The 23,122-nt window shown below is 38.8% G+C and overlaps 1 protein-coding gene and 1 long non-coding RNA gene across 3 annotated transcripts in view; one reads left to right on the top strand and one right to left on the bottom strand.

The window, feature by feature from the left end:
• Window positions 1-23,122, bottom strand: part of samsn1b (SAM domain, SH3 domain and nuclear localisation signals 1b) — a 42,742-nt gene that overhangs the window by 5,945 nt on the left and 13,675 nt on the right. For both annotated transcript variants that reach the window (XM_061961706.2, XM_061961705.2), the window contains 8 exons: window positions 20,697-20,832; window positions 17,303-17,661; window positions 14,540-14,617; window positions 14,371-14,463; window positions 7,562-7,685; window positions 3,197-3,348; window positions 2,756-2,962; window positions 2,534-2,684 (listed from right to left, as the gene is read on the bottom strand). In XM_061961706.2, the coding sequence (XP_061817690.1) occupies window positions 2,534-2,684; window positions 2,756-2,962; window positions 3,197-3,348; window positions 7,562-7,685; window positions 14,371-14,463; window positions 14,540-14,617; window positions 17,303-17,661; window positions 20,697-20,832 (1,300 nt within the window). The remainder of the gene's footprint in view (window positions 1-2,533; window positions 2,685-2,755; window positions 2,963-3,196; window positions 3,349-7,561; window positions 7,686-14,370; window positions 14,464-14,539; window positions 14,618-17,302; window positions 17,662-20,696; window positions 20,833-23,122) is intronic.
• LOC133607225 (uncharacterized) lies at window positions 14,350-17,770 on the top strand. The gene is made up of 2 exons (XR_009815394.1): window positions 14,350-14,414; window positions 17,366-17,770. It is a non-coding gene; the product is annotated as an uncharacterized lncRNA (long non-coding RNA).

The raw sequence follows: 23,122 nt of genomic DNA, 5'->3' as shown, positions 1-23,122 counted from the left end.
ATCACTAATCTTCCCCTCCATGACGGCAAATAAACTATGATTTTTACAGGTTACATTATCACTGGTGGACAAGGAACAGCTAAACATGCTACACTACACATCATAGGAGGATATAACAAAACACAGCAAATTTCTAAGCTAAAGCTTTTAAATGTAAACAGGGGTGGGCGGAACGATACAAACATCGACAGTAATGATACCAAGCATAGTGGTTACACCATTATTGTTTTTGTTATTGTTAACAAACTCAGGAAATATGAGCCAATAGTAGTTTTTAGTTATTTTGTACAATCTACTATCATCATTTTTTGTATACAATAAAAGAGAAAAAGTACATTATTTAAATATTAATTGATATTGTTACACCACCATCCTGTCTTGTTGTCTGATTATAATTGCGATCAAAAATGTTATCATTTACTGATCTTGAAAAAATGTAAGCATGAACACTGGGATGGAATATCTATCCAAATTTGTAATGACATGAGTGTTTATTACATTTGAACATAAGTGTAGATAGAACCATGATGCAAAAGAAAATAACCAAATTTGAACATAAGTTCAACAGTTAGACCAGTGGTTCTTAACCTTGTTTGAGGTACCGAACCCCACAAGTTTCATATGTGCATTCACCGAACCCTTCTTTAGTGAAAAATTAAACGTTTGTTTTTTTTAATTGAAGACAAAGTTATATGTTTTTTTACTGGTGCACAAAATGAACCGTTCAAAGAACAAAACCAACACAGTGCATAAACTCACAACAAATTACACACCTGCAAATCAGATGGAAAATTAGAGGGAACATTGTTTGGGGGTATCCATTGTACGCCGATAGGGAGAAGTTTTTATTTACAAGATGAGTCGGGTGTGTCTTGACCTCCGCGGCGGAGGCTCCACCGAACCCCTGAGGCCGACTCACCGAACCCTTAGGGTTCGATCGAACCCAGGTTAAGAACCACTGAGTTAGACTAATAATAGTTTTTACAAAATAATACAACTGGAAATGATGCAATGTTACCGCATGTGTCAGCAGTCAAACTACAAGCATTTGTAACCCATTTTGAAATAATGACAATATCATTTATATACCACACAATATAGTGAGGTATACATTGTTATCACAAAGGGCTGCAATAATATATAGATTTTAGGCCCTATAGGCCATCTCTAACCACATGCTAACTAGAAAGAAACCACATGCTAAGCAGATGCTAACTATAATTTAACCACATGCTAACTACAATGTAACTACATGCTAACAACATGATATCATTACATGCTAACCTAATGCCAACACCAACATAACCATATGTACAGTTTTTTGGACAGTACACAGAGGATTACGAGAAGATATACAAAGCAGCGAGAAGCTTGTTAAGTTTCACTATTGTGTGCTTTCATGTCATTCTCACAATGACCACTAGCTAGCAGTGTTGTGTATTGAATACATTGTCTGTCCTATCTGTAAATAAAGGAAAAGGGTGTGTGCCTGTTAAGACAACAGATGCCTCAGAGAGTTTATAAGTAAACCAGTGGTTCTTAACCTGGGTTCGATCGAACCCCAGGGGTTCGGTGAGTCGGGCTCAGTGGTTCGGCGGAGGTCAAGACACACCCAACTCATCGTGTAAATAAAAACTTCTCCCTATCGGCGTATTACGGATATGACAACAGCAGAAGTCAGACTGATTTGCAGGTGTGTAATTTGTTGTGAGTTTATGCCCTGTGTTGGTTTTGTTGTTTGAACAAGGTGATGTTCATATATATGCACGGTTCATTTTGTGCACCAGTAATACAACATGGTAACACTTTAACATATTCACCATTAATTAGTTGCTTATTAACATGCAAATTAGGAACATATTGGCTCTTAACTAGTCATTATTAAGTACTTATTAATGCCTTATTCGGCATGGCCTTATTATAACCCTAACGCTAACCCTGACCCTAACCTTAACCCTAACCAAATAACTCTAAATTAAGTCTTTGTAACTTAGAATATGTTATTTATTAGCCTTTATTTAACCAGGTAAAATCCCATTGAGATCAAAGATCTCTTTTCCAAGGGAGACCTGGCCAAGAGGGCAGCAGCAATGTTACATTAAAAACAGTAAACAAATACATAAAACATCACATTTACAACATTAAAACTTGCTCACATGACACATGTGCATACAGACAAGGTAGACTGCAATCCTTTCACAGAAGCTTTAAACTCATTCAACTACTTTAAACTCATAACAAATATGTTCCCCTAGTGTCCAAAAAACTTTAAATTAAGTCTTTGTTACTTAGAATATGTTCCCCAAAATAAAGTGTTACCAAAAACATATAACTGTCTTGAATTTGAAAATTTTTTATTTTTTATTTTTCACTAAAGAAGGGTTCGGTGAATGCGCATATGAAACTGGTGGGGTTCGGTACCTCCAACAAGGTTAAGAACCACTGAAGTAAACCAATGGGCTGACACCACGCAATAACTGCTGTAAATACATCTCTGCTAGCAAAGCTCCACACAGAAAGAACCAACACTCACAGCACAGTTGTTTTAAAGAGTCCTCAGCAGCTAGCAGACAACGTCTGTGTTCCGGATCGGACACTTTCAGTTTAGGCAGGTGATGCTCCCTCAGCCTCATCAAGTCATCAACGGTCTGGTAACCGTTCTGCTGAAGAGACATGGAATATTCCTAGGACACAGGTGCAGAATTTCATGCTTGGTAACAGTTTATGATGTTACGTTCAAAACGATATGCTGTACCTCCAAGCTGAAGTGCTTCAGCACTTCATTGATTGTGGATCGACATTGCTGTCTTGAAATGCGATTTCGCCCATCCCCAAGTGTCTCAGAAGGACCCGTCTCTGTTAGGTCCACGTAGATGAACTTGAAGTTTCCAATGTTGTTGTTCAACATCCCAGTCCATATTCCCATGGCGGGCTTGTGGATAATGTCAATCACGTCTCCAACCTGAATAGCAACGTATCTTATAGGAATATACTCTGTATACATTAGGATTGTGTTGTTGAAAAACTAGCATGTCAATGTTGGCAGCAGCTACTATTGACAAACATTGTCAAAGAGCATTTTGACTTTGGAACGGTTAAGAAATGTGGAAATAGTAACACCTTTTATTAGAGAATACGTGTTGTGGAAAAGTGGGACATCCGGGAAAACCTAGAATTGCTGCCAACGCTTGTTTACCTGAAGTTTGAGGGATTCAGTGTCGTATGGACTTGGCACAAATTCTGTGTGGACCCTCGCTCGACCACAGAACTGTCTTGTGGACAAAACGTCGTCCTCCAGCCTCAGACTGTCTCTGTTACTGGAACAGTCCGACCAGCTGGTAACTCCACCTACAAACGAGACATAACATTGAAATATTTAAAGAAAACAACCATCTTTATTTGTCAATGAATGAATGATCGGGCACTTCATATAACATTTACCGCAAACAGTTTCCTAGCCTCTTCCTGCTGCGTCACTTAAATATAATATACAAACCCTGTTTCCATATGAGTTGGGAAATTGTGTTGGATGTAAATATAAATTGAATACAATGATTTGCAAATCATTTTCAACCCATATTCAGTTGAATATGCTACAAAGACAACATATTTGATGTTCAAACTGATAAACATTTTTTTTTTTTGCAAGGAATCATTAACTTTAGAGTTTGATGCCAGCAACACGTGACAAAAAAGTTGGGAAAGGTGGCAATAAATACTGATAAAGTTGATGAATGCTCATCAAACACTTATTTGGAACATCCCACAGGTGTGCAGGCTAATTGGGAACAGGTGGGTGCCATGATTGGGTATAAAAACAGCTTCCCAAAAAATGCTCAGTCTTTCACAAGAAAGGATGGGGCGAGTTACACCCCTTTGTCCACAACTGCGTGAGCAAATAGTCAAGCAGTTTAAGAACAACGTTTCTCAAAGTGCAATTGCAAGAAATTTAGGGATTTCAACATCTACGGTCCATAATATCATCAAAAGGTTCAGAGAATCTGGAGAAATCACCCCACGTAAGCGGCATGGCCGGAAACCAACATTGAATGACCGTGACCTTCGATCCCTCAGACGGCACTGTATCAAAAACCGACATCAATCTCTAAAGGATATCACCACATGGGCTCAGGAACACTTCAGAAAACCACTGTCACTAAATACAGTTTGTCGCTACATCTGTAAGTGCAAGTTAAAGCTCTACTATGCAAAGCGAAAGCCATTTATCAACAACATCCAGAAACGCCGCCGGCTTCTCTGGGCCCGAGATCATCTAAGATGGACTCATGCAAAGTGGAAAAGTGTTCTGTGGTCTGACGAGTCCACATTTCATGTTGTTTTTGGAAATATTCAACATCGTGTCATCCGGACCAAAGGGAAAGCGAACCATCCAGACTGTTAACGACGCAAAGTTCAAAAGCCAGCATCTGTGATGGTATGGTGTGCATTAGTGCCCAAGGCATGGGTAACTTACATATCTGTGAAGGCACCATTAATGCTGAAAGGTACATACAGGTTTTGGAACAACATATGCTGCCATCTAAGCGTCGTCATTTTCATGGACGCCCCTGCTTATTTCAGCAAGACAATGCCAAGCCACATTCAGCAAGTGTTACAACAGCGTGGCTTCGTAAAAAAAGACTGCGGGTACTTTCCTGGCCCGCCTGCAATCCAGACCTGTTTCCCATCGAAAATGTGTGGCGCATTATGAAGCCTAAAATACCACAACGGACTGTTGAACAACTTAAGCTGTACACCAAGCAAGAATGGGAACGAATTCCACCTGAGAAGCTTAAAAAATGTGTCTCCTCAGTTCCCAATCGTTTATTGAGTGTTGTTAAAAGAAAAGGTGATGTAACATAGTGGTGAACATGCCCTTTCCCAACTACTTTGGCACATGTTGCAGCCATGAAATTCTAAGTTAATTATTATTTGCAAAAAAAATTAAGTTGATGAGTTTTAACATCAAATATCTTGTCTTTGTAGTGCATTCAATTGAATATGGGTTGAAAAGGATTTGCAAATCATTGTATTCCGTTTATATTTACATCTAACATAATTTCCCAACTCATATGGAAACGGGGTTTGTATATATATATTTATATATATATATATATATATATATATATATATATATATATATATATATATATATGTATATATATATATATATATATATATATATATATATATATATATATATATATATGTATATATATATATATATATATATATATATATATATATATATATATATATATATGTCTTAATAAGATTGTCCAAAAAATAGTGCTCGATACCGTGGTAGAGCGCAATATATGTATGTGTGGGAAAAAATCACAAGACTACTTCATCTCTACAGGCCTGTTTCATGAGGGGTTCCCTCAATCATCAGGAGATTTCGCCTGATGATTGAGGGAACCCCTCATGAAACAGGCCTGTAGAGATGAAGTAGTCTTGTGATTTTTTCCCACGCATACATATATATATATATATATATATATATATATATATATATATATATATATATATATATATATATATATATATATATATATATATATATATATATATATATATATACATATATATATATATATATATATACATATATATATATATATATATATATACATATATATATATATATATATATATATATATATATATATATATATATATATATATACATATATATATATATATATATATATATATATATATATATATATATATATACATATATATATATATACACACATTAGGGTTGTACAGTATACCGGTATTAGTATAGTACCGCGATACTAATAAATCATATTCGGTGCTATACCGCCTCTAAAAAGTACCGGTCACCCACCCTCTGCCACCCCCTCCGTTGTCGTCAAGTCGTGACATTGCTGGTTTACGAGCAGACGAGCATGTTCGGCAACGCACAATCACGGAGACAGAAAAGGGAGAACGGACGCATTTTGGCTTAAAAAGTAAAGATAAAGGTGAAGTTATAACACTGAAACGCCCTCAGGAAGAGGTGCTTTAAGACATGGCTAGCTAGCTAGCGGCTAAAGTCCATCCGCAGTTTGCAGTGTTTTAGCTACTTCTAAATCACTAATCCTCGCCTCCATGGCGACAAATAAAGTACGTTTCTTACATGAGGACTTTGAATATGACCAATGTATGATCCTGTAACGACTTGGTATCGGATTGATACCCAAATTTGTGGTATCATCCAAAACTAATAAAGTAATGTATTAAACAACAGAAGAATAAGTGATTATTACATTTTAATAGAAGTGTAGATAGAACATGTTAAAAGAGAAAGTAAGCAGTAAATGAACAAGTAGATTAATAATTAATTTTCTACCCCTGTCCTTAATAATTTTGACAAAATAATAGAATGATAAATGACACAATATGTCACTGCATATGTCAGCAGCTAAATTAGGAGTCGTTTGTTTACTTACTACTTAAAGACAAGTTGTCTTGTATGTTCACAATTGTATTTAAGGTCAAACTTTCAATAAGAAACATATGTTTAATGTACCCTAAGATTTTTTGTTAAAATAAAGCCAATAATGCAATTTTTTGTGGTCCCTTTTATTTACATTTTGGTACCGGTACCAACATTTTGTATCGGTACCGGTACCAAAATATTGGTATCGGGACAACACACTAATATATATATATATATATATATATATATATATATATATATATATATATATATTACAAAAGCAATGTTCCCCGTAAATCCTTGTTTTCCCCTGTGGCGTGTCTCATTGTGAGGAAATCATGCACATTTATTTTTTTAAATATGGCAAATATGTTCTTTTGCAATAAAAATATAAATGTTTGCCTTCAACACATTTACCCCGCATGTTAAGAGCATTTGTTAACTGTTGAGTGCGATGTATAGCTAATTTGTGTTGCTAAATGAGAGACGATGAGAGATTATCATCACACTTCAACTTCTCTAACATGTCAATTCTGCCTCTCTGCTAGGTCAGCATTGCAAATGAAAATATGTTCTTTATCATGTTCTCGTTGGATAAATAAATTATAAATAAATATATAAATGCATGTAACCTGGAAAGTAAATGTGTATATACGACATTAACCAGAAGGTGTAGCACTAAAGACAGGAACAAGAAGTAGACCCGAGCTACGCGGGAGGACGGCAATTGTGTTGTTAGATCAATAATGAGTTGATATGTCGTTACATGTTATTGTTCCTGAAGAAACAAAAAATAAAAAAAATTGCAATAGTTGGTTGAATATGTGTTAATTGGCGCAAATTCCTGGAGAGATTGTTATCAATAGCAGCAGTTTTGTGTGTGTTTTTTTGGAGAAACAACTCCATGGTATCACCTCTTTTGTTGTATTAGGTGGTGTTCTCTCTCTCTCTCTCTCTCTCTCTCTCTCGAGAGAGAGAGAGAGACTGTATGCTGGCAACATTTTATTCTGTTTTTATATAAATGCTAATGTGTGTTCATTGGACCGAGTGTACAAATGTGTGTATGTGTGCACAACAGTATTCTTGACGAAGTGTAATGAAGATTGTTACTTGACGAGCTCTGTCTGCTGTAGACGCTCTCCAGTGATGTGCTGGACAGCTTGCGTCCTTTCACCAGTTTCCTTCTGACACTGAAGTCTTTCTTCTCTGCGTCTGTTGCTTTGTTGTCTCCATTCTGCAATGCAAACAAGGATCAATATTGAATAATATTGATACCACACGATATCAGCAGGAATCGTACATAAGTTCAATATTTTGTAGTGTGGAATGCTAGTAAAGGTTTGATCGAGTGAAATCGGTTAAATAGAGAGCAATGGTATAAACACTGTCTGTATAAACCGGGTGTTTGCAACCCGCAGCTCTTTAGCGCCGCCCTAGTGGCTCCCTGGAGCTCTTTCAAAAATGTATGAAAATAGAAAAAGATGAGGGGGGGAAATATATTTTTTGTTTTAATATGGTTTTTCTTTAGGAGGACAAACACCTTCCTAATTGTTAGCAATCCCACTGTTTATATTAAACATGCTTCACTGAGCGCCGTTTTGTCCTACTAATTTTGGCGGTCCTAGAACTCAAGTACAACTTTCTCTGATGCTGCCACAGAAAGACGTGTTTTATACCACTCCTTTGTCTCATTATGTCCACCAAACTTTTTATGCGGTGCGTGAATACACAAAGGTGAGCTTTGTTGATGTTATTGACTTGTGTGGTTTGCTAATCAGGCATATTTGCTCAGTGCATGACTGCAAGCTAATCAATGCTAACATGCTTTTTAGGCTAGCTGTATGTACATATTGCATCATTATGCCTCGTTTGTAGGTATATTTGAGCTCATTTAATTTCCTTTACTTATGTCCTCTGTGTATTTAATTTATATTTGCATGATATTGGTTAGTGTGCCATGTTGTTCCAGACCACAGCAAACGTTACTCGGCTTGCAAAGATTGTAATAAATCCACTAGAAAAAGACAGCCTGCCGTTTTCTTGGACACACATCTATTCCTTTAGCCAATCTAAGCCAGTAATTTCCAGGAGTTATCTCATCCTCTGAGAAGTTTTACTAATGTTTTCCAATGTTGTAAAAATGTGGAGAATAAATATTACATTTCAACATTTCTGTTAACGAAGATTCGTGTCAGCCTGCGACACATAGTCATTTCGATAGTAGGCTAATATACACGCTTATATAATGCGTTGCCTCCATTATAGCACTTATATAAGACTTTTAACTTTTTGTGGCTCCAGACAGATTCTTGTTGTTGTGTTTTTGATCCATTATAGCTCTTTCAACATTTTGGGTTGCCGACCCCTGGTATAAACTGTCTGGTATGGACTTATGCTGTCTTTAAGTTAGAGCGAAGTGGCGATTGTTTTTTGACCAAAATAGTTCATTAAGTTAAGCTCATGATGCAGTGCATTGAATGATGCAGACACATTTGTTACTGGATACTTTCTTATGCACTTCTGCCATGGAGACTTTGTACGTGTAATATGCAACTATAATTATTGGATACTCGTTCATATTGACAAATGTGCTGTTTTAAACTGCAATACTGTTGAATATAGTACACTAGGAGCCTGATCTATCCATCCATCCATCCATTTTCTACCGCTTATTCCCTTCGGGGTCGCGGGGGCTTTGGAGCCTATCTCAGCTACAATTGGGCGGAAGGCGGGGTACACCCTGGACAAGTCGCCACCTCATCGCAGGGCCGACACAGATAGACAGACAACATTCACACTCACATTCACACACTAGGGCCAATTTAGTGTTGCCAATCAACCTATCCCCAGGTGCATGTCTTTGGAGGTGGGAGGAAGCCGGAGTACCCGGAGGGAACCCACGCAGTCACGGGGAGAACATGCAAACTCCACACAGAAAGATCCCGAGCGCAGGATCGAACCCAGGACCCAGGACCTTCGTATTGTGAGGCAGACGCACTAACCCCTCCTCCACCGTGCTACCCGAGCCTGATCTACTAAGATCTAAATACCACGTGCTAAACAACGTGTGAAAACTTTAAAATTGTGTGTACTGTGAGTGGGTGTTGTGTGTGATCTACTTAGACTGCATGTAGAACTAATAAAAAATGCAAAAGTGGTGCAGACCGCCTTATTTAAATGAGGTTTTTGTGTGTACACCATGGAGACAGTCATTTAATAATAATAATAATAATGGATTAGATTTTATATCACGCTTTTCTATTGTTATATACTCAAAGCGCTCACAGAGAAGTGGGAACCCATCATTCATTCACATCTGGTGGTGGTAAGCTACATTTGTAGCCACAGTTGCCGTGGGGTAGACTGACGGAAGCGAGGCTGCCAGTTTGCGCCTACGGCCCCTCCGACCACCACCTATCATTCATTCATCATTCATTCACCAATGTGAGCGGCACCGGGGGCAAGGGTGAAGTATCCTGCCCAAGGACACAACGGCAGCGATTTGGATGTCAAGAGGATTTAGTTTACATTCATGTTATTGTCACACTCAGTTCACCAAGAGGGGATGTTTTAAGTGTGTTTTTATATTTCACTTAGTGTGTTTATATATATATCCATCCATCCATTTTCTACCGCTTATTCCCTTCGGGGTCGCGGGGGGCGCTGGAGCCTATCTCAGCTACAATCGGGCGGAAGGCGAGGTACACCCTGGACAAGACGCCATCTCGTCGCAGTTTTTATATATATATATATATATATATAGCCATCCATCCATTTTCTACCGCTTATTCCCTTTGGGGTCGCGGGGGGCGCTGGAGCCTATCTCAGCTACAATCGGGCGGAAGGCGGGGTACACCCTGGACAAGTCGCCACCTCATCACAGGGCCAACACAGATAGACAGACAACATTCACACTCACATCCACACACTAGGGCCAATTTAGTGTTGCCAATCAACTTATCCCCATATATATATATATATATATATATATATATATATATATATATATATATATATATATATATATATAATAATATATATATATATATATATATATATATATATATATATATTTTTTTTTTTTAAATGTATTTTTTTTTTTTTTATATATATATAAATGTATATAATTGTGTGCTTTTATTGTTAAGCAGTTTTAACCATAGTGTGGCGTTTGTAGATATGTAGCTTGTCAAAGTGCATGTTTTAGTAGGGTTGTTGTCATTCTCCCTAAACTGTTAGGTGGACTGATTGGAGACAGCTGTGACAATTAACAATGAAGCGATGTGATTGGAGAAGGAGACTGGGAGTTGTTATTTAAATACCAGCAGGAGGCACAGGGGGAAGGCAGAAAAGGGTGTCACGACGGAGGAGCATGGACATTTAGCACGAGAGGACTGGACAATGCTGAGAACTATTTTAGTTGACTTTTGTCTTTTTAATCTATTATTGCAATTTTTTCTTTTTAATTGTTTTTATTGTTCATTTTTAACCATCCTGTTAAATTACATTTTTTTAGCTGGAATTAAATAATTTAAACAACTGTTGGTATATTTTTCTTAACAGTGGAACTTTGCCTTTTAATCGCTGGTAGACGTAAAAAGAACTATCATCATGCTCCTCCTGCCTGTGGCGTTTTGAAACATGCAGAAAACTTGTACCACTTTTTATGGGCATTTTAGAAACAGTCATGCCGTGCATCTATAATGGAACCCACTTTTTAGCGAGCTGAAGCTGCTCCCTGCGAGATGCTGGCACTAACTGTGAGCGTCTGTTGGAATGTGTCAGACGCAAGAAAATGCATATTGCAGGAAGTTTATTTTAAGATGGAAAAACGAACGTCATTAAAAGTTACCAAAATGCATCAACGGAATTTAAGTCATCGAGCAGCTATGAAATTATAAAATGGTATTGCTGAAATAACAATACATCTAATATTTTCATTTTTGACAGCCCATATATGTTTACAAGCATGCGTAGGACGAAGCTGTGATCACCTATTTTCTCACAGCTATGTCTGCGCTACTGCCAGTTTGCACATCCTTTCTAGATGTACTAAATATACACGCAAAACGGCTCCCATAGTTGCATGTTAGTCTTGATAAATCACACTGCGTGTGATAAATGATTGTCTGCATATTCATGTAGAGAGATGTCATGACCTCTCTCTTCAGGTCATGTCTTGTTTTGTTTCTGTTATAGTTCTCCAAGGTTTTGTGTCTATTTGTGTTGCCAGCGCTTTTAGCCACCGTTGTTTATGTCTCTGTTGCTAGGAGCGCTGAGCTTGCACACCGGCCTCTGTTTGGTGTTTAGGACACATACCTGCTACCAATTCCAATTCCACGCCCCTTTTTATATCCATCTCACCTATACTTGCCAACCTTGAGACCTCCGAATTCGGGAGATGGGGGGGTTGAGGTGGGTGCGGTTTGGTGGTAGCGGGGGTGTATATTGTAGCGTCCCGGAAGAGTTAGTGCTGCAAGGGGTTCTGAGTATTTGTTCTGTTGTGTTTATGTTGTGTTACGGTGCGGATGTTCTCCCGAAATGTGTTTGTCATTCTTGTTTGGTGTGGGTTCACAGTGTGGCGCATATTTGTAACAGTGTTAAAGTTGTTTTTACGGCCACCCTTAGTGTGACCTGTATGGCTGTTGATCAAGTATGCTTGCATTCACTCGTGTGTGTAAAAGCCGCATATATCATGTGACTAGGCCGGCACGCTGTTTGTATGGAGGAAAAGCGGACGTGACGACAGGTTGTAGAGGACGCTAAAGGCAGTGCCTTTAAGGCACGCCCCCAATAATGTTGTCCGGGTGGAAATCGGGAGAAATTCGGGAGAATGGTTGCCCCGGGAGATTTTCGAGAGGGGCACTGAAATTCGGGAGTCTCCCGGGAAAATCCGGAGGGTTGGCAAGTATGGTCTCACCCCCCAGTTCTTGCGGGTTCCTTGTTCGCCACTGGCGACTGCCGTGTTTTCTTGCTCCTTTTATGCCACGACTCATGTTTCTTGTTCGTTGTTACACTAAGAGCTTTGAGACTTACTACGCTGTGCTAAAAGTTAGGTTTTTGCCTTGCGCTTCACGTGCGCTTTCCAGTGGCACGCTGTTTTGTATTTTGCCTCGTTATTGGAATTAAAGGCCTACTGAAACCCACTACTTCCGACCACGCAGTCTGATAGTTTATATATCAATGATGAAATCTTAACATTGCAACACATGCCAATACGGCCGGGTTAACTTACTAAAGTGCAATTTTAAATTTTGCGCGAAATATCCTGCTGAAAACGTCTCGGTATGATGACGTCAGCGCGTGACGTCACGGATTGTAGAGGACATTTTGGGACAGCATGGTGGCCAGCTATTAAGTCGTCTGTTTTCATCGCAAAATTCCACAGTATTCTGGACATCTGTGTTGGTGAATCTTTTGCAATTTGTTCAATGAACAATGGAGACAGCAAAGAAGAAAGCTGTAGGTGGGAAGCGGTGTATTGCGGGCGGCTGCAGCAACACAAACACAGCCGGTGTTTCATTGTTTACATTCTCGAAAGATGACAGTCAAGCTTTACCATTGGCCTGTGGAGAACTGGGACAACAGAGACTCTTACCAGGAGGACTTTGAGTTGGATACGCAGACGCGGTACCGTGAGTACGAATGCAGCTGCGGCTTCCAAACATTTGATCGCTTGCCCGTACGTGCGTGCCTCTATGTGCATGTCACGTACGTACCTTTGGGGACTTTGGGGAAATATATGTGCTGTATGAACTTTGGGGAGGTGAACGGTACTTTGGGCTGTGGGATTGAGTGTGTTGTGCAGGTGTTTGAGTTGTATTGGCGGGTTATATGGACGGGAGGGGGGAGGTGTTTGTTATGCAGGATTAATTTGTGGCATATTAAATATAAGCCTGGTTGTGTTGTGGCTAATAGAGTATATATATGTCTTGTGTTTATTTACTGTTTTAGTCATTCCCAGCTGAATATCAGGTCCCACCCGCCTCTCACAGCATCTTCCCTATCTGAATCGCTCCCACTGCCCTCTAGTCCTTTACTCTCACTTTCCTCATCCACAAATCTTTCATCCTCGCTCAAATTAATGGGGAAATCGTCGCTTTCTCGGTCCGAATCGCTCTCGCTGCTGGTGGCCATGATTGTAAACAATGTGCAGATGTGAGGAGCTCCACAATCTGTGACGTCACGCGCATATCGTCTGCTACTTCCGGTACAGGCAAGTCTTTTTTTATCAGCGACCAAAAGTTGCAAACTTTATCGTCGATGTTCTCTACTAAATCCTTTCAGCAAAAATATGGCAATATCGCGAAATGATCAAGTATGACACATAGAATGGACCTGCTATCCCCGTTTAAATAAGAAAATCGCATTTCAGTAGGCCTTTAAGTCCGGGTCCACGTTAATCAATTCATGGTAATGTGTGTAATGTGTGTAATTTGTTGTGAGTTCATGCACTGTGTTGATTTTGTTCTTTGAACAAGGCGATGTTCATGCACGGTTCATTTTGTGCACCAATAAAAAAACATATGACTTTTTCTTGAATTTGAAAAAAAAAATTGTTTTATTTTTCACTAAAGAAGTGTTCGGTGAATGCGCATATGAAACTGGTGGGGTTCGGTACCTCAAACAAGGTTAAGAACCACTGATTTAAAGTTAAAGTACAGAGACATGTAGATTCCTCCTTGGACACTCAATTCCACGGAATGATACGCGGACAAACTGCCTAGTTTGGTACAAGCAATGTTTGGTATATGAAACCAAAATATTGGCAATCTTTTATTTATTTTTTTACTGAAAAACAAATACTCTACTATAAAAAAGTGGTGTGTGTGAAAGCCAAGGTACCATTATACTCATAAAGGAGTGTAGTAATATGATATAAATGACAACATATCTGTTTTGTGTAGGAAAGCTGTTACTTTTTGGCCTGCTGTGCTCTCAGTCGGCGTTATGTCGGCGTCAGGTAAGTCCTCCTTCTGCCTCGGTTTTGGCGCTTGACCATTCTGTTCCAGCTATGAACACAAAACACACAATCAGAGGACAACATGAAGATGTACAGTACATCTCCATTCCCAGAGGTTATCTCACCAAAGAACCTGTTTTATGTTCGAGCTTCATGGACGGCAACATCTCCATGGAGGTGCTTGAAGCTCCAAATCTGCTACACTGTTGCGAAACAGGGAGATTAAAAGGAATGTTTTCTGACGGATGGATGTTTTATGTGTTATTATTTGTCAGTCCTTCCAGGAATTTGCGATTTCAACCAATCCCCATGAATTATGTGCGGCCTTTGTTAATTGTAATAATGGATTTCATTTATGTGGCACTTTTCTATACACCCAAAGCGCTTCACAGAGAGCTGAGAACCCATCATTCATTCATTGCACTTTCACACATTGATGGTGGCAAGCTACATTTGTAGCCGCAGCTGCACAGCCGCTAAATATTCATACACGATCATGCACAAGTGTGAGCGATACTGCATGGTAGCAAGGTGGCCGAAGTGCATACTTGCCAACCTTGAGACCTCCGATTTCGGGAGGTGGGGGTGGGCGTGGTCGGGGTGGGACGGGGGCGTGGTTGGGGGCGTGGCTAAAAGGGGAGGAATATATTTACAGCTAAAATTCACCAAGTCAAGTATTTCATATATATATATATAAGAAATACTTGACGTTCAGTGAATTCTAGCTATATATATATATATATATATATATATATATATATATATATATATATATATATATATATATATATATATATATATATATATATATATATATATTTTATTATATATATATATATATATTTTATTATATATATATATATATATATATATATATATATATATATATATATATATATATATATATATATATATATAATAAATACTTGAATTTCAGTGTTCATTTATTTACATATATACACACACACATAACACTCATCTACTCATTGTTGAGTTAAGGGTTGAATTGTCCATCCTTGTTCTATTCTCTGTCACTATTTGTTGAACCATGCTGAACATCCTCTCTGATTATGCATTGATGTGTGGCACGCACAAAAGTGCTTTCATCAAATGCACTAGATGGCAGTATTGTCCTGTTTAAGAGTGTCACAACATTGCTGTTTACGGCAGACGAACTGCTTTACGGTATACAAAAAAGTGACTGCTGTTGTTGTGTGTTGTTGCCGCGCTGGGAGGACGTTAATGAAACTGCCTAACAATAAACCCACATAAGAAACCAAGAACTCGCCCTCCATCATTCTATAGTTATAATGTGATTGGGCAGGTAAGCTTTTTTATATTGTGGAGGACCTGAGTCCGCCTGAATTTCGGGAGATTTTCGGGAGAAAATTTGTCCAGGGAGGTTTTCGGGAGAGGCGCTGAATTTCGGGAGTCTCCCGGAAAATCCGGGAGGGTTGGCAAGTATGCCGAAGTGACTTGCCCAAGGACACAACGGACGGCGGAACCTTGAATCAAACCTGGAAAACTCAAGTTGCTGGTATCGGAGCTCTACCATCTGAGCCACGCCAACCTGACGTTGTTCAATGCCCACAACGTGCTATATGTTGACAATCGGCGTCATTGTTGACAATTTGTCTCTGAGCAGGTCGATCAAAACTTAGACGAAGCAGACAATATACCAACGTTTTGTTGATCAAACAACACAATTGTTTGTTTCCCACACTTAGACCTACTTCATGTTACTGTCTACAGCGCTAAGCCTGCTGGGTAATGTAGTCTATAAACAATTTTACTTCCTAGTGCACATGTATTTATACATTCATTGAACATTTATTTATCCAGAGTAAGGCAATCAAGCACATATTTTCATTTGCAATGCTAACCTAGCAAAAATGCAAAAAAATACCAAAAATGTGCACTATAGATCACTTTCAACAGTTCACAAATGCTCTGAATGTCCGGGGGTAATGGAACATAAATAAAATATTAAGACGGACAAACCCTTTTTAAGCATAAAAACATACACGGAGAATGTCTGCAGTGAGCGGGCAATAAAAGTTAAAAAGTTAAAGTACCAATGATTGTCACACACACACACTAGGTGTGGCGAAATTATTCTCTGGATTTGACCCATCACCCTTGATCACACCCTGGGGGGTGAGGGGAGCAGTGAGCAGCAGCGGTGGCCGCGCCCAGGAATCATTTTTGGTGATTTAACCCCCAATTCCAACCCTTGATGCTGAGTGCCAAGCAGGGAGGGAATGGGCCCCTTTTTTATAGTCTTTGGTATGACTCGGCCGGGGTTTGAACTCACAACCTACCGATCTCAGGGCGGACACTCTAGCCACTAGACCACTGAGTAGGTGTGTGAATAAGGAATAAGGAAGCTTTTGGTAATTTCTTTCCATAATTATGATTATATCATTATACTATACTATTATTAGTTAGAGTTAATTAAAACAGTACGGTAAATTTGACAATGAGTATATGCTTTTACTGCCATACATTTAGTTTCTACTTTTAGGTCTGTGTGGTATAAAACGAGTAAACCATAATTACATTACTTGTTTCACGATTTGTCTTGAAATCTTGTGCTTTATCCTGTGCTTTAAGGGCCTAAGGTTGCAAGGAACACTTAAAACACTGACAAGTGTTTCATGGGTTGTTCACAAGTTGAATAAATATTCAAAAAAATTAAAAAAGGTTGGAAACGCTGCAAGTTTTCTGAAAAGTCTGCCTCAAATTTAGGTGTTTTAACAAAAAAAACCCTGCAAAATCCTGGAGGGACCGATGAGTATTTAGTCTCTTTGTTTACTGAATGAAGCAGTCATACAGTTCTTACATTTGGTATAGTTAATTAGGACGATGTCAAAAAAAAAAAATCCTACTTTGTCTTTTGTGGTTCGGTCGCTCACTTCGGGAGAAAGATGATGAGATTCCTTTCTGTCCAGTTCCTGAATCAAGCTCTCAAAACGATCCCATTCTGTCGCCCGAGGAAGCAACAAGTTGCCATCACAGACCCACAAGTCACAACCAGGTTGGTGGCAAGCGTGGTAGAGCGGCGGCCAAGGCTGAGAACAGTTAGTAGGGCTCCAAATGTCGTCCTTCTTTACGTCTTCATGGAGACTTTTGACTTCTTGTTGCTGCATCTGCTGATCGCTTTCACGGGAGGTCTTCTCTGCTCGCCTGCCAAGGCCGACACAGGTCAACACTGGCTTGCTGGCACTTAACGCATCCGTCACATGACCTGGCAATGAGAACATTTGAACAACCACCATCATATTGAGAATAGTACTGTGCAAAGATTTGTCTCTGTGAGTATTTAAAATGTGTTCTTTTAAAATCCTTAGATCATCTGTGTGTGGTTTATTTGCTCATAGAGCGCAAACAGAATAACAAATGACTCTGTGTATTTTCCTTATGTCCTAGCAGGATCAATCAAGCATTGTTCATGCAATGGGGCGTTCAGGTGCACTGCGGAACTGTCATTGTTGAGTAATAAACTTTCAGACAGTCTCTGAAAATAAACCACCGGGGGCCAAAGAAAGTTGTTAGTGCCAGCACGTTGATAAGGAAGCGGAAAAACTATTGAATTCAAAGAGAAGAACTCCTACTATCGCCAACAACAGTATTCAAAAAGAAATGTAAGAGTGATGTTAAACATACATTTATATATATTAAAAACCCTGTTTCCATATGAGTTGGGAAATTGTGTTAGATGTATATATAAACGGAATACAATGATATGCAAATCATTTTCAATCCATATTCAGTTGAATATGCTACAAAAACAAAATTTTTGATGTTCAAACTGATAAAAAATATTTTATTTGCAAATAATCATTAACTTTAGAATTTGATGCCAGCAACACGTGACAAAGAAGTTGGGAAAGGTGGCAATAAATACTGATAAAGTTGAGGAATGCTCATCAAACACTTATTTGGAACATCCCGCAAGTGAACAGGCAAATTGGGAACAGGTGGGTGCCATGATTGGGTATAAAAGTAGATTCCATTCAGTCATTCACAAACAAGGATGGGGTGAGGGTCACCACTTTGTCGACAAATGCGTGAGCAAATTGTTGAACAGTTTAAGAAAACCTTTCTCAACCAGCTATTGCAAGGAATTTAGGGATTTCACCATCTACGGTCCGTAATATCATCAAAGGGTTCAGAGAATCTGGAGAAATCACTGCACGTAAGCAGCTAAGCCCGTGACCTTCGATCCCTCAGGCGGTACTGCATCAACAAGCGACATCAGTGTGTAAAGGATATCATCACATGGGCTCAGGAACACTTCAGAAACCCACAGTCAGTAACTACAGTTGGTCACTACATCTGTAAGTGCAAGTTAAAACTCTACTATGCAAGGAGAAAACCGTTTTTCAACAACACCCAGAAACGCCGTCGGCTTGGCTGGGCCTGAGCTCATCTAAGATGGACTGATACAAAGTGGAAAAGTGTTCTGTGGTCTGACGAGTCCACATTTCAAATTGTTTTTGGAAACTGTGGACGTAGTGTCCTCCGGACCAAAGAGGAAAATAATCATCCGGATTGTTATAGGCGCAAAGTTGAAAAGCCAGCATCTGTGATGGTATGGGGGTGTATTAGTGCCCAAGACATGGGTAACTTACACATCTGTGAAAGCGCCATTAATGCTGAAAGGTACATACAGGTTTTGGAGCAACATATGTTGCCATCCAAGTAACGTTACCATGGACGCCCCTGCTTATTTCAGCAAGACAATGCCAAGCCACGTGTTACATCAACATGGCTTCATAGTAAAAGAGTGCGGGTACTAGACTGGCCTGCCTGTATTCCAGACATGTCTCCTATTGAAAATGTGTGGCGCATTATGAAGCCTAAAATACCAAACCGGAGACCCCCGGACTGTTGAACAACTTAAGCTGTACATCAAGCAAGAATGGGAAAGAATTCCACCTGAAAAGCATCAAAAATTGGTCTCCTCAGTTCCCAAACGTTTACTGAGTGTTGTTAAGAGGAAAGGCCATGTAACACTGTCGTAAAAATGCCTGTGTCAACTTTTTTGCAATGTGTTTCTGCCATTAAATTCTAAGTCAATGATTATTTGCAAAAAAAAAAAAAAAAGTTTTTCAACTCGAACATTAAATATCTTGTCTTTGCAGTCTATTCAATTGAATATAGGTTGAAAAGGATTTGCAAATCATTGTATTCTGTTTTTATTTACCATTTACACAACGTGCCAAATTCACTGGTTTTGGGGTTTGTACATCACACACAACAGCCATGACTAGGATGGCGGAAACTGGAATTGAACCTGTAACCCTCAAGTTTCTAGCACGTCGCCCCCCGCAGCCGTGGTGAGCAGGGGTTCATGTGCATCTAACATCTCTGCCTCTCAAAACGCCTTAATTATGAAAGGGAGTAAAAAACCTGGCTTGAAGATAGGTCTGTAAAACGTAATCTATGTCAAATTGTTACCAAATAACCATTTTTAGCTACATGTTATGTAGACCACAAGAAAGTGTTTTACATGTAGAGAAACATCTTAATACGTCTTCTTTAAGCAAATGATGTTTTTATATTTTTTACATATCTAAGTTTGTTACAGTACATCAATAATACGGTATGGGTTTGGCTCTTTTGGAACCTAACTGTAAATAGAACCTGATAGTACCTCCTTTGCCAGTGGAAATGTTAATTAGTGAATACTCTGTTAAAAAGATTGTGCTATCCTGCTAACTGTATCGGTCCCATTATTTGATGACATTTATGGGGATTTTCCATTATTCCTTATACTTATTGTTTTCATTAATATGTCAGTTTATGCCACAATAGTACATATGTGTTAAAAAAAAAACCCAACATGTGTTATATCACTGGATAGTTCTCGATGTGGAGAAGGGTCCTCTTTGTATTTGGTAATTACTGTGTAACCATGGCAACGTAAAGTGAATTAGTAAATTGAAGTGAATTATATTTATATAGCGCTTTTCTCTAGTGATTCAAAGCACTTTTACATAGTGAAACCCAATATCTAAGTTACATTTAAGCCAGTGTGGGTGGTACTGGGAGTAGGTGGGTAAAGTGTCTTGCCCAAGGACACAACGACAGTGACTAGGATGGCGGAAGCGGGGATCGAACCTGGAACCCTCAAGTTGCTGGCACGGCCGCTCTACCAACCGAGCTATACCGCTTGTACCATCAAAGCTGAAAACATGTCAGTGTATAAGGAACCAACCCTTCAAGCCGCACCGTGTGAAAGTAAAAAAACAAACCTATACTACTCAAAATACTCACTCCTATCAATCCGGTTCTTTCCTTTTCCGGAAACATTCTGATGTCCCTTTTTGGCTTGCAGCAAAGTGTGCAAGAAGTTTAGTCTTCCTGCTGTTGAAGGCATCTGTTCTTCTTTGTCGTCTGCACTTTGACCACCCTGTAATAGCAACATTTGAATACAGTTAAGGAACGATTGAGTTAAATAATCATTGAATGAGATGCTATTTGGTACTTTCAAAAAAATACATTTTACTGTACTTTTTTTTTTAAGAGAAAGTATTTTTAAGGCTGAGGCTTTACCCCCTCCAATTGTATTAATTTCAGCGTAGATACAGTCAGAATTGGGTAGTAACACGCTACATTTACTATGTTACATTTACTTATGCAACTTTTTGGATAAATGGTGCTTGTCATAGTAGTTTTAAAGCAATATCCTGTTTACTTTTACTTGAGTATATTTGTGAAGAAGAAACGCTCTTTTTACTATGTTACATGTTAAGTTAAAAAAGCATGTCCGGTCAAAAAACTGTGTGATTAATCTCTGTTCATCCATGATTAATGGATTTTTTTTTTTGTGAACAATCGCACGTCTATTGGCCTAGTATAGGGGTCGGCAACCCATAATGTTGAAAGAGCCATATTGGATAAAAAAATAAAACATCTGTCTGGAGCCGCAAAAACTTAAAAGCCTTATATAAGTGTTATAATGAAGGCAACACATTATGTAAGTGTCTATATTAGCTATATTAGCCTACTATCAAAGGCTGACGCAAATCCTCGTTGACAGTAATGTTGTATTTACATTTTTATTCTACACATTTTTGCAACATTGGAAACCATTAGTAAAATGGAGGCTTCTCACAGGATGAGATAACTTCTGGAAATTACTGGCTCAGTATGGTCAAAATTTTAGATGTGTGTGTGTCCAAGTTTAAGGAAACGGCAGGCTGTCTTCTAATGGATTTATTACAATCTTTGCAAGCTGGGTAATGTTTGCTGTGGTCTGGAACAACATGGCACACAAACAAAAATGCAGCCAATATTACACACAGATAATGTGTCATGAGATATGCAAATATAAATTAAATACGTAGAGGACATAAGTATAGGAATTTACATGAGCTCAAATATACCTACAAACGAGGCATAATGATGCAATATGGACATACAGCTAGCCTAAATAGCATGTTAGCATCAATTAGCTTGCCTGATAAGCACTCCAACAAGTCAATAGCATCAACAAAGCTCACCTTTGTGCATTCACGCACAGCATAACACGATTGGTTGACAAAATGAGACAAAGAAGGAGTGGAATAAAACACGTCTTTCTGAGGCAGCATCGGAGAAAGTTGTACATGTAAACAAACTACGATGAGTTCAAGGATCGCTGAAATTAGTAGGACAAAACGGTGCTTGCCAAATACTCTCATCATTGAAGCATGTTTAATACAAACAGTGGGATTCCTAACAAGTAGGAAGGTTTGTGTCATGTGTGTTCTTTCTACAGAAACCATACTAAAACAAAAACAATATTTTTCTCCATCTTTTTCTATTCTTACACATCTCTGAAAGAGGTCTAGGGAGCCACTAGGGCAGCATAAAGAGCCGCGGGTTGCTGACCCGTGGCCTAGTAGCTATTAAAGGGAACACTGTAGCTGTCTGTTATAACAATACTCCTCTTCAACATCATTTTAGTGAGTAATGTATTGTGAAGTTTTCATTGACTGTGTGAAATAGTGCAGAGTCAGGCTTTATAAAGGAGATTAGATTAGAAGATTAAAGTTTCTTGGATCTCGCTCAGAGTTGACCTTTCTCACATTTACTCGCGTGTTGCCATTACCTTGTCTAATTGCAATTATGTTAAAACAAAAAAAAAAGTCAGAAAAGGTCCAAATTGGTATTTTTTGTTGCACTTTTCCAATATTTTCTCACAGCAGATGGGCCACGACCGAAAAACTGCTGTCATGGCTGCTCACGTGCACAGACACATGCACCTACATGTGCACCGACATCAACGTATGCCTGTCATGTGCGTACTTGGCACACACGGGTCATGTGACCACAGGATTACACAAGACTAAAGGAACTAAGTGTGTCTCTTAAGAGATGGACCTTAACAAAATGTGACTTTTAGATGCTGGCATACAATGGAAAAAGTTTGGACCTTGTACCCGACATAATTCAGTCTGTACTACATGTTTGAAATAAACTACAACTGAACTGAACTGAACATGTACCGGTTCATGTAAATTCAGATAGTGTAGACAGGTGTGTTCGTTGTAGACTGCCTCTAAGTAATGTTTCCATGACAACACAGCAAGCATGCCTGATAGAAAACGCTCAAAACTAAGGCTCCACTTTTAAAAGGTTGCTAGCTCGATGCTAACTTACATTGGATATGCCATATACATGTTACTAATTAGCATTAGGGATTTTACTTGATGATT

Source organism: Nerophis lumbriciformis, linkage group LG09 (genome assembly GCF_033978685.3).
Source record: "Nerophis lumbriciformis linkage group LG09, RoL_Nlum_v2.1, whole genome shotgun sequence".
NCBI classification, from domain to species: Eukaryota; Metazoa; Chordata; class Actinopteri; order Syngnathiformes; family Syngnathidae; genus Nerophis; species Nerophis lumbriciformis.
This window is presented reverse-complemented; position numbering and strand designations above follow the sequence as displayed.